A 19,009-nucleotide genomic window follows, 5' to 3' on the forward strand; every position below is an offset into this window, starting at 1 on the left:
CAGCATTATTTCATATCTAGTACACATAAGAGGTTTGGTGACATGCACGTAATGCAACACTGTAAATAAGCCCCTGAGAGTGTATTTCTTACCCAAATAAAAGAAGAGGAAAAAAATGGAGGAGGGAGGAAAAGAAAAAGTGATACTGAGTAGGAGAAAGAAGTGCAGTAAGAGTAGGAGAGAGAAGAGAAGGGGAGAGAACTCCTTCCATTAGTTTACACAGTGCAAGGATATAAAAGCTACCCAACCCGCCTCCCTCGCTCCCCTCCCCTCACATTTACTACTCTTTCCATGTTGTTTCTTCACTCTACCACCACAACCACCCTCCTCCTTTATCCCTCCCCTTCCCCTCCCTCCTCTGGGCCAAAAGAGAGGAGTGATCAACCTGAGAGTTTAAACAAACCAGAGAGCCGGCAGGGCAGAGCAGAGCTCACACACTCACACACACACACACTCATACAGCTGTTCAGTGCTGAGGAAGCTCTACTGGAGTGTAGCGGAGAGCGAAGCTGAGGTAGGTTTGTTGCAGCTGTGAATGAAGATTGAAACTGCTGTGTTTTATGGGAGTTTTGAAACATAGCTGGCTCAAAGATATGTATGCTTTCTTTCTCTCACTCTGACTCCTTAAAAAACAGATTCTCTTGTTCTGTTCAATGCAGTAACTTCAGTCTGTTGTACCTGAGCTGTTGTGTTTGTATCAAGTTTGTGATGTTTTAAATGTTTGCTGTAGATTCTGAATGAATGCAGATAGTACAAACTTTAGTTTCATTGTCAACATCTTGGATATTTTCCAGTGTCTGTTTGTGCAGAACATCACCCACGACTCTGAGTTCAACGGGTGTCTACAGAGTTTGACAGCCGTTAATAAGTCAAAGGTCAAGTCCTTTTCCTTTTGTCTTTGGTGATTTCAGACAAAAGACACAGTGAGACATCTACACTTACTGAGGGAGAAGGAGCCAAGGACGTCCCAGGACAGAGTTGAAGGAGCGGTGGGGATAAAACAGACCAGACCTTTGGCCCCCCTACAAACTTTCACCTCCCAACCCCTGTCTGTCAGTCCCCTCCCTCCAGCCAAACCCTGAGCACACTGACTGAAGCTACACATCCTCCAGTGGCCAGAGTATCTCACTTGCAGACATTAACTTACAGACCGAAAGGCTGTCAGCAGTGGCAACAGCTGCACCAATAGAAGCCCCAACCCTGGCTGAGATGGGAGACCTGTGTCACCTCCGGTCTTCTTCTCCAGAGGGGGAGACAGTGTGTGCAGCCCTAGCCCGTTACGAGAACACTCTCCGGGATGCCATCAGAGAGATCCACGTAGATGTCAGCACTTTTAAGCAGGGCATGGAGCGTCGTCTGGAGGAGGAGGCCAACCTGAGCGGGCCTCTCGGACGAGCTGTGGCTCAGCTCCAGCAGGAGAACCGGCAGCTCAGGAGTCAGCTGGAGGTTCTTACCCAACAGGTGGAGATCCTGACTGGGATGATGTGTGACCGCAGCACCTTGTTGAACAACAGCCACAATCACAGTCAAAACAACAAGAATCACCTTAATGACATTCAGGAGAACCATCAGGAGATAAAGGAGGTGATCTACGGGAAGGGTCAGGCTCACACTCAGAACCAGTCTCATCTCCACCTCCAGACCTGCACCCTGGGGAGCCAAGCCCAGACCCACAGTGGCCTCAGCAGTCAGTCCAGTCCTGCGTCACCCCCTGCCACTTTCTCATCTTCTCCCAGCTCCAACAGTCCTCCTGTCAGCTCAAAAGTTTCCTCCATGGTGACGGGCCCTGTGGCCAGCAGCAGCCCATCCACCGCTCGCTTCTCCAGCCGAGCCACCTTCGCTGTGTCCAGCAAGACCAATGTGAGTACGGCATGTTTGTAGAACACATACAGAATCCTTTACAACAGTAGCTCCCAAACTGTTTTTATCTGGTCTACCACATCAGCCCCGAACTATGTTCCTGTGAACATGTTTTAAATCTATATTGATTATGTAAAAGTGGATATTGTTACAATATTTTTTTTCAAAACCCTTTAGTCAGGTTGGTCAATTTTGCATTTGATCTTCTTGGAGTGGCACAGATGGACATTTCAACCATTCATCCATTTTGCAAACTATTTTAGCCATTACTTTTAGCTATTTATTTCAACCATTTTTCCATTACATTTAGACAACTATTTTAAGCATTTATCCATTATTACTTTTAGCTATTTCAACCATTTATACTATGATGCTTTCAGCTAACAATTTCTATCCATTATGTTTAGCTTTTTCACCATCTATCAAATACTTTTAGTTAACTATTATAACTGTTTAACCATTACTTTTAGCTATTTATTTCAGCCATTTAGCAAATACTGTTAGATATCTATTTATTTATTGCTTTAGCTATTTCAACCATTTATCTCTCATATGCGCCTAACTATTTGAACAGTTTATTCATTACATTTAGCTAGACTATCTATTTCAACAATTAATCCATTACTTTTATCAACTGTTTAGATGTCTCAACTTGCTTGCTGGCAAGACTATTTTCATGCACTCTCAATAGCAACATGCAGTGTTCAGGTTCTGCTGACCCAATACATTTTTAAAATCAAATTGTAATTTCTGTTTTCTCAAATAGTAGAGTTACTTAATAGTAGAGTTTTTCCATGTATTCCCTGGCAACTTCAGAAGTATCCCCCTGGGGTAGAAGTACCCCTGGTTGGGAATCACTGCTTTACATTTCAAGAACTTCCTAAATAGATCTCAACTCTTTAAGGTATCTCATGTACAAATGTATAGCTTGCCATATTTGTACTGACCTAACACATAACACTGTCATCCCAGATACTTTGTAACATGGATGCAATGCAGTTTTCCAGGTAGGGAAAGGGCTGCTGTGGTAACAAGGCAGAATGTGAGTTTGACTGAAGCTGTGTTGCATTGTGGTTGTGTGGATGTGTCACTGCGGTTGCACAAGAGGCCTCCACCAGGATGCTTAAGGATTTATGAAGTACAGTAACATGAGTCTAGCAGGCTCCTGGGAGGTGAGGTTAGTGTGGTCGTGTGGTTTTTCAGACCTGACTCAAATATGTGAAATCAGCATTGTGAAATGTAGGCTTTGGTTAGTCACTCAGTGTTGTCCTGTAAACCCACGGAATAAATTGAGGACAATATATTTTTCCTGGACTGGCCACCGACCAGCCCTTTAACCCTGAATGTCTGTCACTGACTGACTGCCTGGTTTTGGAGTTTCCCCATTGGCCGTTGCTCTTTCAAAATGAATCGGAACGAACAGTTTCAATTACGTCCCCAGTGGGCGTTTACAGCAGAGCCCCTGAGTACAATCCCGAAATAAGTTTTAAAAACACACATTTACTGGCTGAAGAGCGTTTCACACAGAGGCTCCGACACTGACAGGAGCACCAACCTGCAGATACAAAGAGACACAACAGATCCATTTTACCAGCCTGCATGGTGGCTAGCCAGTTAGCATGGCTAGCATTATTAGCCTAGCCGTGCCGTGCTGTTTGTAGCCCATAGACTGTATAAAAATAAGGTGTCTTTACAGTGTTTGTGTGCTCTGAAAGACTTCATGATGTGGATATAAAGTCACACAGCTGACGGACTCTTAGCCTAGCATGCTAATCAGGCGTAGACACATGGATGAGACCATATGTTTACAGGCATCTGCAGATAGAAACAGATGAAAGAGCAGGAGTTAACAGATAATTAGAATAATTATAATTAAAAGTTCTCTTTCAAATCAAGCATGAGTGGAAAGTATTGTTCTTGCAACTGCTTTTTTACCCTTTTTTTTTTACTCAAATGTTTCTTAACCATGTCATGTGATATGCTACTTCAGTACACTTCAACAACAAATATTACTGGGACAACTACAGAAAATTTCAGACGAACATTTAATATCCAGGAATTCACATTATAGACACTACCACTGACTATCCCTGTAACAAATTGGCCACAATTTCACACATTGACCATACACGGTCCAGCCATATACTGGGTTTTCACCTAGTCTTGTTTTCCTCCAGTTCCAGTTCCTGGAAGGCTGATTTGTCTACACTCAAGGTGTGTATCAGTCATTTGACTGTATGAGCAACACAACTGGTTTCTGTTTATGTATAGGTTATGATGCATCATTAATTATAACTGCATGAGTCATGACTAGACTGCCTGTGTCGAGAGTTTACTGCTCAGCGGTTTCTGAATTATTTATAGATATAATGTTTAACTGTCACCTTGAGATGCTGCTCATGGAAGCACGTCTGAAGTCTCCGAGTTGTCCCTTTCCACATCATTGCGTAGTTGAATTTGTTTCCTCTGTTGGCTTCTCTACCTTCTGCTGAAGCCAAAAACCGAATCTCCTGGCTGCAATCCATCCAATTGTTGCTGCATCATTCAACCAGTTGATGATGAGTGTGCAGTTTTCCTGGCCTTCCCCTGACCATAAATTCATGTTTGTTTCAGTTCAGGGAGGAAATTCTGTCCTATCTGCCTAAATATTTAGATACATTAAAGAGTAGACACCAGCTGGAAAAAATCAAGATTTTCTTCTCTCTTTTGCCTTCCCGTTCCCAGGTGATTCGATCATTGTTTGTGAGAACTTGCAGTTTGGCCTAATCCCCACAATATTTCTGCAGAGAATTATCAAAATTATTTTTTCCCCCAGATTTTGTCAAATTATTCCTGCAGCACAATCTACCTCTCCACTGTCTACCTATGTGCTCATTATGTTCCTAACAGTCATATATTAACCAAATATGGCAAAATATACAGCTGCCGTCTAACCCTAACCCTATCATCATGCACAAACCTGTCAAGCTCACAGAAAGGCACATGTAGGTATGCACAGGGTAAAGTGCCCATCTCTGCCTCCTCTACTGGTCAGAACTCACTCTTCTTCCTCCCTTCTGAAACATCGCTTCCTCTGCAGCAGAAGGAAAACTTGCTACCGGACTGCGAATGCTTCAATCAACATGTTAGCTTTCATAAACTGGCTGTATGTACATCTTGTACCATAAATCAGAGTAGTTGTGTGCACATCCATAACACCTCAGTGGGATAGGTGCTGGATGGATAAATCAATTAAATTGTGATACAGGGAGTTCCCGCACATCCATTCTCTACAAAAGAATCTCAATTTAATGTTATTCGCAACATTTTGACCAACTGCAGGTCCTCCTCAGGTAAATACTTTGAGTTAGTGTGGGGAAACTCCTTGTATCGCAGTTTATATCTTGTACCACCATTGTATGTCTGTCAACAGTACATAATAACAGCATATATTTAGGGTTATATTTATTGCCTAAAGAAAGCAATGAAACGTAGGATGAGTCACATGTCTAAGTGTAGTGACTAAATCTTCTGTGACAAAAGGAGGTCCACATATAGTCAGAGAATGTTATTTTCTTCCAGGATGCCCCCTCTTGAAGTGGAAAGTATGATATTTATCATGTATGAGGCCAGTATTGAGATTCTCTTTTTATTTGGAGCCGAGTTGGTCCTCGGTTAAGCTGCATTTTGTGTTTGCTGTAAACTCACAGCAGGCACACATCCTTTATGCATACCGCGTGTGTATTTGATGGTCTACACCACGCAGGAGGTGGCCAAGTCAACATCTGTAAAACATGGCATGTAACATGGCCCAGTTTTGGAAACATTTTCCAAAATGATACAGACTGCAGCTATAGATGACAATGTATTTTATCTCTACTACAAATTTGGCACTAAATATGCTCAGCTTTTCAACGTGTCAGAATTTACTTAAAAATATTTGCTGGGTATAAGCATACACCGTCATACAAATATATATATATATATATAAATCAGAAAATGAAATTGCAAAAAACATTGTACACACATATACACATGTACACATTATGCAAATATCTGTCTTGATGTATCTGTAATTACCAAAGTATGTGATGGATACAACAGAGGAATGTTATCTGCTGTGAAATCATGTGGTCAGAGCTAAACAACACAAGGGCACCTTTGTTTCGTTGTGTCTCTGCTGTGGGAGATCCCCCCTGTCAGCCAATCACACAACTACATGAGCACACAGATGAGATGAAACGTGGTTCACAGAGTGCGCAAAAGGTTCACTGTGTGTATGCTGCTCCTCTGCTCTCATGATAGTAATCAGCTTCATTGGATTTTTTCTTCTTGTCCACGTAGTCAAATCTCAAAACATTACTGTAGAATCCTGATTGTAGCTCGCTCTTCCTGCCACATCCTCACCTGTCTGTCAGAGAGAGAGGTAGAAGATACAGTACATGAAGTTCAGTTGGCTGTTCAAACAGGTCTGATGGACATGATACACTGACAGTTATGCATGTATACACACACACACACACTGCAGGCATTCTTAACAGCTCGAATCCAAGCTGAAGCTCTCTGTGCCAAAGAGATGTGTATAGGCCTGCTTCCAGCCTGCTCTCCAGCTGTTACTATGCACCTTCACCATGACCTGCCAAGCCGTCACAAGAGGACACACACCTGCACACTCACAAACGCATACGCACTCACCTTGAAAACACACCTGCAGCATGTCGACACGATCCCGTGCATATCAAAAACACACCTGCTGTACGTATCTGTAAGAATTATGATTTTTTTTCCCCACTGTGTTTTCTCTCTTTCCAAGAAAGTGAAGCATTTTTTTCATCAAACAATAAGTCAAATGAGAAATGTGGCGTTTTCCAATCACATTTTTCAGTTTAAATATACTGTAGGTATAGGCATACGTTTGTATTTTTTAAGAGGTTTATTTCTTTCAGTCTGAATTTATTGACAAAAAAAAATGTCCAAATGATGATGGTGATGAATGTTTTGCAATATTTGGGAACTTTTGTCATAATTTGCCGCCTCTACTCCACTTTCCTGATTCAGTACATTGGAATTCACATAAAAATATTTGAATGGATACCCAGCTGTGTGTATGTGTGTGTGTATGTTTCCATCTGGAAGGTTTTTGAGGTTTGTAAAGAGGCAGCTGTGTAGCTCTTTTCTATCCTCTAATGGTCCTGGGCAACAGGAATTAGTCAAGATTAGGATTAGGACAAAGACCTAAGCCTGCTCAACGATGTCTCCTCTTCCTCCTCTGTTTCCCATCACACACACATACACACACACACACACACACACACACACACACACACACACATACACACACACACACACACACACACACGTCTGCAGACAACACCGCTGTTGCCAATTACAGTGCCAAAGCTGCAGTCTCAATGGGCCATTGTGTGGGTTCTTGTGCTTCATTGGATGTACATTGAGTGTGGAAGGATTACAGAATCGACCCTCATCTCTCACTCGTTCTTTCACCTCTTTCTCTTCTTTTCCATGTCTCTCACCTGTCATCCTTATCTCACCTTGGCAAGTTTTTACTAGATGTTGATGCTTTTTTTAAATATACAGTGCATTTTGATATGTATGATACATTCGTGAGTTTTATCGCTGAGGGTGAAAGTTTATTCTTGACCTTAGAATTAGTAGTTTTACAAAAAAATAACTCACGGTCCACTTAGTAGCTTTTTTCCTGAGCTTTCAACCACATCTCTCAGTCTTCATCAGTAGAGAGTTTGTTCAGTTGTCATGATGATGGCTCAGTTTTCACCAAATGATGTAACTATGGAACTTCGGTTATGTGATAACAGGAGGTTGTATATCTGGGGGAAATTGGTCATGATCAGCAGGTGAAAACTCTGGAAAAAGAAAGTGGACCTTGAGTTAAGATTTTTCACTGGTTGATTGTTTTTACTCGTCAGGTTGGAACTAACTGAAGTGACATTTCGAATATAGCAGGACACTAAAGTCCACTGCATACTTCCTCTGACATATTCGCAATCGCAAACTTCTACATTTACAGAGTTGCAGCTGGTGTGTGGACCCAGTGTACATACCTGGAAATGTGAAACATGGTTTGCGGCTCCTGGTTGATGATGCTGATTGGTCTGTGGTCCCCCTGACCCAATCCAGTCCTCATCCTCCTCCTTCCAAAACACACCGGCAATTAGATAAACACATTTCTAAAGATGAGAAGAATGAGGTAGTAAGCAGGAAACATCACATGTGCAACATACTGTAAAGCCTCTGTGAGTTTCAACAAATAACAGTCAGTCCCGCACAGATGAGAGCACGACTCACATGAGTATGTACACAATAATTGTTGCGGACAGTGTGTATACAGCTGCAGAGGAGATGGAGCCCTGCTGAGCCATTATATATCCACAGATGTTAGTGATCATTAATATTTGTAGGGAATAAAGCATTTGAATCCATCTCTTTTAAAGATAGCCTATTTAGCTTTAACTTATGTAATCTTTACAAAATTTAAAGCTGAATTCATAATAAGGACGCACACACACACTTTCATTTTCATTTTTACTCATAAATACCTTTCCAAACCACACCTGTATTACTCAAGACTCTTAGCACTGTGTGTGTGTGAAGGTGTGTGTGTGTATGTGTGTTGCTGGGATAGATAGACACGTATATGAGCAGAGCTTCATTAGGAGATGAACATATCAGATTGACACCGTCAACACTATTATCTACTGTTCTCCGTCAACGCATAGCCTGGGTGCATTTGATTTATGGCTCAATACAGCACTTACATTATATGTTATGTAAGAGCAGATTTCTTAATACTGTATAGTTGCTGCTTACAGTCGGTGCCATGTTTTCTGTTTGGAGCCAGGACCTTCCAAATAAGGAGTGTGGGGTGTTTTCTCTCACACTCCAGAAACAGGCCCCGCTACCTCGGACCGAAGCTAATGCTAATTTACCGGGAACACTGAGCGGCACAGACTTTATTATCTTTTTAATTTAGAGATTGAGACCAGAATGACTCGTTAAAAGTATTTATTAGCTTAGTATTTCATGAGAGAAGTTGAGGCTTTTTGAATGGGAGTCTAATAGAGCCAGGGATTTTTTTGGAACCAGCATCTAGCGACCGTCAGTTATTGCACAGGGAGTTCTGCATTGGCTTCATTTTCAAGCCATGGTTGTTGCTGCTTGCTTTAGATTGAAAAGTTTAGATTGGGGCAGTTGCGGTTATGTTTCATCAATGGGCTGTCTGACTGACAGTCTGTACAGATGTTGCATTAATTGTTACTTAAATTTGCTACATGCAGCAACTTAACATGAATAAACCACACACAATTACCACACATCATTTTGAGGTGTAGCTGCTGTCAACAGTGTGGTACAAAGTCAGCCAAAAGTTGTTGCTGGTGGTGGCAGACAACGGAAGGAATGAAAGGGAAACTCACTTCCAATTGATTCTTGCAGGATGCAACAGGATTTATGGGATATGCAGTTTTAATTTTGAGAAACATCTGTAATCACAATACAACTGCTGTGAGACAGAAGCTCCCCATGGTCTCCACCCTTGTCTCATTTCAAAGCAATTACACCAAGCTAATAAAATGAGTTACACAGTAATGATATACTGACGTTCATAATTGGAACTGAGCATTTAAGCTGCTATTTGCTCTGATCTTATTCCACCTACAGTAGATTGAGTTACCAGCTAATAATGAGAATAGTGAAACGTGTGTGTGTGTTGCTACAAATCCCATCAGGCTACACTCCCACTGACACTCAGTCTCCATCCATCCCTCCCCTCTGCACCCATTAGCTCCATCTCCTACTAACGTTACACAACTCAACCTCGATCCTATCTGTTTCTTATCTACACACACGGGCAGCAGATCCCTGTGTCTGCCCTGCAGTGTTTTAGTTTAGTCACAGTCTGAAGATAGGTTGATGGATAGATTGTGCTTTCGGGGCACTTAAATGTACTGATCCCAATCCAAAGTGAATTACGCTGTGATTACTGTGATTACTGGCTGCCGGTGCACGTGTATGCATGCACAGACACTCCTTTAAGTTATGGAAAAGGTGGAAACACATACTGGGTGGGAACGTTTGGCCAACAGGGAATAATTTTCCCACATTTTGAAATGTGATGCAGCAGTTAGCTGGTGTCGTTTTTCTCCATATTTGGAGATGCTGTTCTGGTTTTTGGACTGAGCAGATTTTTGATAGAATACTATGTTATTGTTTGCTAAGCATACAGTATTTGGTTGTCCCTATTAAGTATGCAAAGTAAAGATTTTCCTACTCTCCCATATAAGTCATTGGTGGTCACTTGAGGTGAGTGTGACTGTCCTCACTGTTGGGTCATCTGCCTGTGGGTCTTCAGATGGCTGTAGAGGCCATTCCACGTTCCATATAGTTTGGTGCAGTGTGGGCTTGGGAGAGTGGTGGTGGTTGGTAGTGGTTGAGCCTTTTTCTCCCTGTCCTTGCAGTGCTCGAGCAGTTGCTCGATGAGATGTGGAATTTCTTCAGACTCTTGAACTGTTCCTTTGCTTGCTAGGGGCTCAATGACCTCCCTTCAGCTGGGAGTACAGGATCTGTTTGGGGAGATGTGTGATGGACATGCAGATGACATGGACAATGGCTCTGTAGACCAGGAGTTTTGTTTGGGCCTTTAGGTTTTGATCTTCAAGACTTTTCCTGAGTCTGGCATAGGCTCCATAGGTCCCATATAAGACATTAAGGAAAAACACAAATTTACCATTCACTCTTCCAGGACTTGTGATTGTCAAACATTATACTAGTGGTTTTTGCAACGATGTACTTAAAAGCAGAACTTGCAATACAGACATTCACATATACGCACAACCAATCATAATTAAAGCTTCCTACAAGAGGCCAGCGGAAAAAGCTGTAAACACCTTTTGTTGTTACGACTTAGCAAATGGTTGCTCATTTACACATCCAGCAGACACTGAGCAACATCAACATTTATATGGAGCAATGTTTTTGGCCACCTGATGAATGTATGTCTAATATTCACTCTCCTTTTAGCTCTGTGGTCTTCACAAACTTCTGTGGGAATTTTATTTGATACTTACTCCACTTTCTTCACTAGTATGAAGAGAAGTCATTTAACTTCTTCATAGATCCACCATGATTGAGCACCACCATTGATTCTGTTTGTGAGCTCAGCTGAACGAAGGGTTACCCTGCAGAGTAGAGAGTGAGTGTATGTTTATCTCCATGACAAAGACATTTGACATTTACACGCTGTCTGTGGAGACTCCCTGGGCTGAGCCAGCAAGGAACTGTCTCTGATACTGTGATGTACAACTCCTGATATGTGTGTACTCTGCCAGAACCCATCCATCCATCCATCTACTCTTCCCTGTCTCTGTGGCCCCTTCCTCACCCCTCTACCCCTCCCCCATATCCCCCTCTGAGTTCGGCTGCATTTTACGGCTGGATTCCTGGCAGCAACCCCCCTCCTTTGTGGCTATTAATACAGCCATGAGCAGAAAACAGAAAAAGAAGTATACTTTTGTCATCAAACAAAACACACACTCACACAAGCAAATAAGATGTTTACTGCTAATTATATGTTACTTTGGAATCCTAGCAAATTTTAACATCTCTACTTGGGTTTATGCCTATTTATATCTCTTTTATTAATTTGCGTGAATGATTTGGCGATGGAAATGACTCATCAAGATTTTTTGAATGCTGGTTTGGCAATACTTATTCTGAAAAAGACACACCAGTAGTAAGAACTTAAAATAGACGTGGATTGATATTGAAGGAAAGAATAAAAATGAAAACAGGGCACAGTTGAAAAGTGTGTGCATACACATGCTGGGGGTTTAACAGAGGTATGCGGCCACTCCCTGGCTACCCCTGGCTCTCTTAATGACTTCCAGACAATAGGCCGTGTTCCCGTCATCATCTCTGTGGAAACAGGTTAATAACCAACTGGCCGGTGGGACAGCTCACCCTCACTGCCCTCTGGAACCAGTAAGCCTTACTGGAAATAAACTTCAGATTCTTAGGTCACCTCCCCATCTACGTCAGCTCAATCCGCCATGGGAATACTGCACTATTTCATTTACTGGTGTACGGATCTAGTGTTTTGGAATAATATCTCAAAGGCACTTTAAAAGAAAATTGGTTTTATAAGTAGGGTGACACCGTGGGAAGTCACTGGTGAGGGAGTAGGGAACTCCTGAGGTTTTCAGCTTTTGTCAGACATCAAGTCTCCCACTACAGGAGGCTGACCCAGATATAAGTGCTACTTCAGGCACTTTGGGGGGTTGAGCAGAAGTAGGAACATGACCCAGAGTTAATCTATCTGTCTGTCAATCACTGTGAGGACATGAAACTATTAGGATCCCTGCAGGGAAATGGGGGCATTTACTGTAACAGCATACAGACAGAAAAAGGGGAAAATAACAATATAGCACATAGCTGACATTTACAGTAAATGAAAAAGAGCTACCAACATTCAATACTGGGACATATCAGGTGGAATGTTTGAATGAATATACTGGGGGTGGGGGGTGTTAAGACAACATTTGCTGTATGACTTAATGGAAAGTGTGCAGGTATGCAGGAATAAAATATTCAGATCTAGTGAACAAATTGCGAAAATGTTAACTTAAATAAGTACAAATATACTCAATAATATTCTCAAAAAACACATGATGGGAAAAACATAAAACTCAACAACAAAGTTAATGTTGGATGCTGTGTGTAACCAGACTAAAATTTCCCTGTGTGGGTGTGTGAGTCTAAACTCTCATGGTGATGAGATCTTCCGGTTATGCAGCTTCTCCAACTTTTATGTGTTTATTTATGTGTTATGTTGCAGGCCAGGCTGGCCTCAGGACCAAATAAAAACATGATACAGGCTGTGACGCAGGCAGACTGGGTAGTTTGTGTGATGGAGCTGGGAGTAATAATGATATCTTCTCCAGCTGTCTGGTAATTTTGTGGTGATTCTTGATCATGTGGCATCACATCAGGCCTCAGTGCGTGCAGGTTTTCAGGAAGGATTAGGTCTTCTTCCTTGATTGAAGTTGATCAGTGAGCTCACCTGCTGCAGTTTGGCTGGAGTGAAGATTTTGCAGACATGTGACTGGAAGCCAGTGAGATTATAGGATGATAATACTGGGTGCCTCTACTGAGGAACCATAAATTCTATTCCTACTACTAATGAACCTGACTAGTTTTTTGTTTGTTTGTTTGATTTTGTTGTTTTTCTTCTTCTTCTTCTTTTGTCTTTTAACTTCCTGGTTCTGTTCCAGAAATAAGAAAACCTAATTCAAAATCACATTGACATTTGTAGTAACCTAAATAACTAGAAATCCATTGGAACATAACCTTTCACAAAAGTGTCTTGTGTTATTCACTCTATTTTTTTAAAAAAACAACAATCTAATAATGTTGTTTATTAAATATTTCTGAAATCCTGTTTTTTAACAAACAGCATTTCCCATAAGCCCTTGACTAGACCCCTAGACAGGGGTTAAACATCACAGATTTGGATGAAACCAAGTTATGATGACACAAGTACCTGCGCTACCAGGCTAGTACATTTTCAGGGGTGTGTGGTTGATCTGTCAGATTTTTTTTATACTCACAAAGTGACTGTGACTTTAACTTTGTTAAAGTCACGAAGGTTTCAACTTCTGATAGCAAGTGCTGTAGTGGAGCAAAGTTGTCTTTTGGAAAGTAAACCTCAGTAGCATGCTTCATTTATCAGACAGATGAAAGAAAATCTGAATGAGAGATTGCATTGAGTTACAGAAGCGTGTGGAACAGACGCTAGCCCAGACGTGAGGTCACAGCTTCAGTTCTCTTTAATGTTTAACATGTTCACCAGGATCACCACAGTGATTATACATCATCCTGAGGGGGACATAAATGTCTAAACATTTCACTCAAAATTACAAATATCAACTTTATGGTGGAGCTGGACGAAAAGTCAGAGGATCACTAAAGTCATAATGATTCATTATTTGTAAACCATGGATATCTGTACCAAATTGTATGACAATCAATCCAATACTTTCTTAGATATGTGGTAGACCAACAGATCGAAATTTCTATCCCTCGTGCCACACCACTAGCTACAAATTAGAAAAAACATTCTAAAAAGAGATTAGTGTGTTATTCATAATTAAGGTGAATGAAACTGAGGATATGCTACTCAGTTCATCCATCCGTTTATTTTCTATACCAACTTATCACATGCAGGATGGGGGGCGATTACTATGATATTCTATCTACAGATGCTTTCAGTTCAGGTCAGTATTCTCCTATACATAATTACTGTATTACCGGAAAATGCTACTCAAATGACTTCATAACCATCAATTGGAGAAGGACAGCTCTGATGGAACCAGATTTGATCTGAATAAAATGCCAATATCATCTGCACATAAACTGATATAGATGACTACTGGAGCAGCGCTCTCTTTCACCTGTTTCTTTCCACACTGACACCTGTGTGCCTGTTCACTGTAGTCAGCTGTTTGTTAGAAACGGGAATGAAGGCAGCAGTGATAGTGGCCGCCTGTGGCCGCTGACCTCTCACCTAGCTGGGGTCAGAATGTCAGACTCCCCCACATCATCCTGCCCTCCTCTGCCTCACTGCCAGGAATGGAGGAGAAGAGGAGAGGAGGAAGGAAGATGGAGGGAGAGAAGTGGACAGGGAAGACAGGGGAGTCACTCTCTATTGTTGCCATATGTTGGAGCTAGAGTTTACAGAGGAGGGAGGAGAAGAGTGAAAAATGATCCTCTCCCAACAGCTAGCAGGACCTATTTCTCATATACTTGGCCTGAAAGAGACTGAGGACAGACTGTTCCTCTTCCACGCTTCTTACCCATCTTTCATCATGAATTAACCAACAGCAGACAAGAAAAAGCTGATGGGAGAGTGGGAGCAGCTGAGCAGAGCAGCAGTAAGCTGCTGCTGTGTTGTGGGTTAGCATAAAGGTCGAGGTGCTGCCAGCAGGTTGTAGGTTTAATCCTGAGCTCTGAGGCTTTGGTACCTTGAGGGTGGTTAGTATGACTATGGTGTCCATCAATACTACTGTAGGACCTCTGAGCAAGGCATTGGAAACTGCATCCTGACATCTCTAAGGAAAAGCATGTGCAGCAGACTCTGTTGCGTTGGAAATTTAAGAAAGATACCTAAAAAAAAGACAAAATCTAGTCACTATCACATGCATCTTAAGTGGCAAATTAGAGGTCCTGCTCTCCCTTAGCTGATTAGATTCTGCTCAGGTTGAGATTCGGCTGAGCGACAATAATAAAAATATTTATTTATATACAGCATTTTTCAAACCAAAGTTACACAGTGGTTTACAAGAGAAAATCAACAATGAATGGGCAAATAAAAGTACAGAAAATTAAATCCTTAACAATAAAATAAGAAACAAATAAAACAGATAAGCCATATTAGAAATGGAAAAACTGAATCATGTTTGTTGGCTGAGATGCTCCTCAGTCTGATGAAGCATGACTGTGACTTGTTTGTCAAGGGAGAGGCCACTGTTGAAAATTACACCATAGTTTCTGGCTGCAGGTTTGACACTTGCAGACATGGGAGCCAAGACTGTTCGACCAAATATCAGCTATGCTGGGAATTATGATGTGTCATCAAACTGCATCGACTAGGGTGCCCTGGTGGCTTGGTAGTTTGTCTATGTTCCCTCAGATCAGTACCTCCACCAATGAGGTAATATTTTCAGCCCTGTCCATTTGTTTGTTTGTTCATTTGTCTGTCTGTCTGACCCTAACCCTCTAACCCTAACCCCCGCCCTTCAAGGGACCCCAACAGCACTTTATGCATGTTATGGAAGGGCCGGCTCTGATGATGAGGGAACATGGGGCCTAACTTGGATGGGGAAAAACATTCTTGAGGAAACATAGGGCTGACCCCAGTGGCTTACAGGTTAAGGTGCCAACCAGAACCCACAAAATCCTTTGTTTGTGCCTGGCTGGGGACTTTTGTTGCATGTCATTCCCCATCTATCTCATCTATCTCTTCCTTCATATCATGCCATCTTTGTATCATTTATTGTCTGTCTAATAAAGGCACAAAATACCCCCAAAAATATATAAAACTGCATCTACTACTACTATTAAGAATAATAAAGATACTCGTGCTGACAGGTGAAACAAAACAAACAGCAGGGTGAAGGAGATGTCAACCAAGTACAGTCAATCTGCACAGTCCTGATAGGAGCTCTAATCAGGCAAAGTGAAAACACCTGTGTGGGTGAACCATTGGCAAGGAGTGACTTTATCTGGATTTTAATCTTTTCACTCCCAGGATTTGATTAAAAAACTTTAGGCTTTTTTTTAGAGCTGACTTGTCTACTACTATGACTTGCCATAGTAGGTAAAGCACAGGTGTTCTTAATAACATTAACATGACAGGCCATCATTAATTTTACTATTTACACCTGTGCTTTTCCTACTGGGACATGTCAAAATGTCTTCCATAGAAAAGCCCTAAGGACTGATTCAAACAGAAAATGGGGCTTATGCAGGAGCAACGCAAGATAAAAGCACATTACTCTCTCAACTAGAAAGTGTTGGACAGAACAAACAACATACTCATGATGACCAGCAGCAAGGCTAAAAATATAAATTTTGTCATGAGGATGGTGATGGAGGGAAGGCCATGCCATGCAGTCTTTCATATTCAGAGGTGGGTGAATACGCTCCACAAATTTCATGGCAGTCAGCCCATTAGATCAGTTGATGTTGACACTAAAATTTTAGTCTTGACCCTGAAAATGGTAGAACAATCTCACCACACAGTCCATTCAGTAGGTGAACGTGTCACACAGTCTTCTTCAGCAGCCAGTTGTTATGAAATTAGAGATGTTCAAATTTCCATTTTTTCTGAGCATTTTAAGGACTTTTGTACACATGGGCCTAAAAGTTGAGACTGAAAGTTCATTCTTGACCTTGAAAAAATGTAAATTTGAGCATCTACATTTCCACAGCAACTTACAAAAACTGTCTGTATGCAGTTTGTACAAAACCACATGAGAAATCATCTGTACGGTAACTTGCATTCAGTGTTACTGTGTTACAAAGAAAACTTTTCCTTTACCAACATACCCCATGTGATCCAGTACTGTAGGCTCTTACCTGCAATTAGGTTTTTATATCTTCACAGTTCAAAAGCTGTGCATATTTTCCACTCACAATGCAAAGTGCAATTTTTCTAGCAGAGAAATTGCAGGCTATGTGAATGTATTTGAAGAACAGGTGGTTTTAGTGTGTCTGTCTTCCTCCAAGAAGATTCTTCTATACACTCCTGGGAGGAAATTACAGAGCAGGGATCCCCTGTCACTAACTGTTTCCTCTGATAACTTAACAATATGTATGTGTGTGTGCACACAAGAGCATGTTTCTTGCTTCATATTGGTACATTTGTACATACTATACACTATAGGACTTACTGCATTCTGGGTTTTTTTATTGATGCCATAGTAAAATACAAGGTCACAAGCTGTCACTGTCCTCATTGTAGTTGACGGTGGTGAATGGCTGTTTACAAGCTCTGTAATAATTCATAACGTGTAGTATACTATAAGCCTGCCCTGTCACCTACCACAAAGATTGAAAACAGAAGGAAACTGCTAGCCTGACTGAAAATCTGTCAACCAGCACTTCTTTTGATCAAGTAACACATTATATCTTAGTTGTTTAATCTGTAAACAAACAGAAATGTAGCGAACATGTGACAAGTTGTGGTTTTATGGGAAGTTACAAGCTGCAACTATTTCTAGCTAGCTTAATTTACCGCTGCTTCCAGTGTTTTTGCTAAGCGAAGCTAATTGTCTCCTTGCTCTAGCTTCACATTTAGAGGAAGACAGTAGTATTCATCTTGTCATCTATCTCAAAAAAGCAAATAAGTGTATGTCTACTCTTTAAACTCGTCCAGTTATTTTCTGTCACCTAAATTTGAGTATAAAGGGGCTACAATTCCTACACTATTCATCTTATGTGGATGCTAACATGCTGCTGCTGGATTACAGAGCCAACAAAACAATGTGCAACATGTTCTGATACTTTCTGAGTGCACTGTATGTTTCCCAGCAGACCACCAAATACTCCCCCTCCTGCGGTCAAGTCGTCCCATCCGCACCTCACCCCCACGCAGACACAGCCTTTATTGAAGTGTCAGTGATGAAGATGCCTCTGACAGCTGAACAATATCCTCTGACTAAACACAGGACGTGGCGCTCACCCAGCACCCTCATACCTCCTCCTGTTTGAACAGACAGGTTTCCCAGCGCAAATTGTCCCAAAGCAACAGCCAATATTGTGGCATTTGCAAAAATTCTGTTGTCCAAATGTCCACTGGGTCCACGCTGAAAGTTGTCGGTAAATACCTGCTGAACCATGATAAAGAAACACTCTCTTACCAGTGAATACTTGAGGTTAAGAGGTGAGAGCCTTTGTCATTGTGAAGCTGCATGAGCCAATTTCACAACCTGTGGTATGATTTCTGTACATTGCACACCCTCTGGAGCTAAAAGTTGAGTTCAGTGAGTCTGTTTTTTCCAGATGGAAAGTTTGCTAACATATGTTTAGGAGGCACCTTTACATCACTGAAGTTTGATTTATCTTTTCCTGTTGATGAAGGGTATTTCTTGCCACTGATAGTGGGGAAATTTGTCCACTGCTGGCCTCAGTGTGACAGCACAGGAATAACAAACTCCTTCTTGTTCTTCTTGCCCTTCATCTTATTATTCTTTCTCTTCCTCTGTCTCTGCTCTCACGTGTGCTCAAGGCTTTTCCACATTATCTGCTCCGTTTCACTCGTTTCATCCAAACATTTTATGGTTCCCCACTCATGATACAATGACGCACTGGTAAGGGATTTGTTGTTCCCTGAAGAAAGAAAGGGGAGCTTTTGTCTGCTTACACTTCTGTCACTCCATTATGAGACTGTTATAGGGGAAAGACTTTGCATGTACTCTATGTGTGTGAGTGTGTGTGAGTGTGTGTGAGTGTGTTCATGCATCTGCACATTTACGGGTTGTTCCTCTTCTATGTAGTGCTGTAACATGGTGACAGCTGCTAACAGCAGACCAGACTAAACAACTGGTCAATCCCCTCTAAGCTTCAATGTTGTTTG

At 41.6% G+C, this 19,009-nt stretch overlaps 1 protein-coding gene across 1 annotated transcript in view; it reads left to right on the top strand.

The window, feature by feature from the left end:
* Positions 1 to 361: 361 nt before the first annotated feature.
* smtnl (smoothelin, like) overlaps positions 362 to 19,009 on the top strand; it is a 31,050-nt gene continuing 12,402 nt past the window's right edge. The window contains exons 1-2 of the mRNA XM_067593957.1: positions 362 to 514; positions 912 to 1,860. Coding sequence (XP_067450058.1) covers positions 1,210 to 1,860 — 651 coding nt within the window. The 5' untranslated portion in view covers positions 362 to 514; positions 912 to 1,209. The remainder of the gene's footprint in view (positions 515 to 911; positions 1,861 to 19,009) is intronic.

Source organism: Thunnus thynnus, chromosome 7 (assembly GCF_963924715.1).
Source record: "Thunnus thynnus chromosome 7, fThuThy2.1, whole genome shotgun sequence".
Classification (NCBI taxonomy): Eukaryota; Metazoa; Chordata; class Actinopteri; order Scombriformes; family Scombridae; genus Thunnus; species Thunnus thynnus.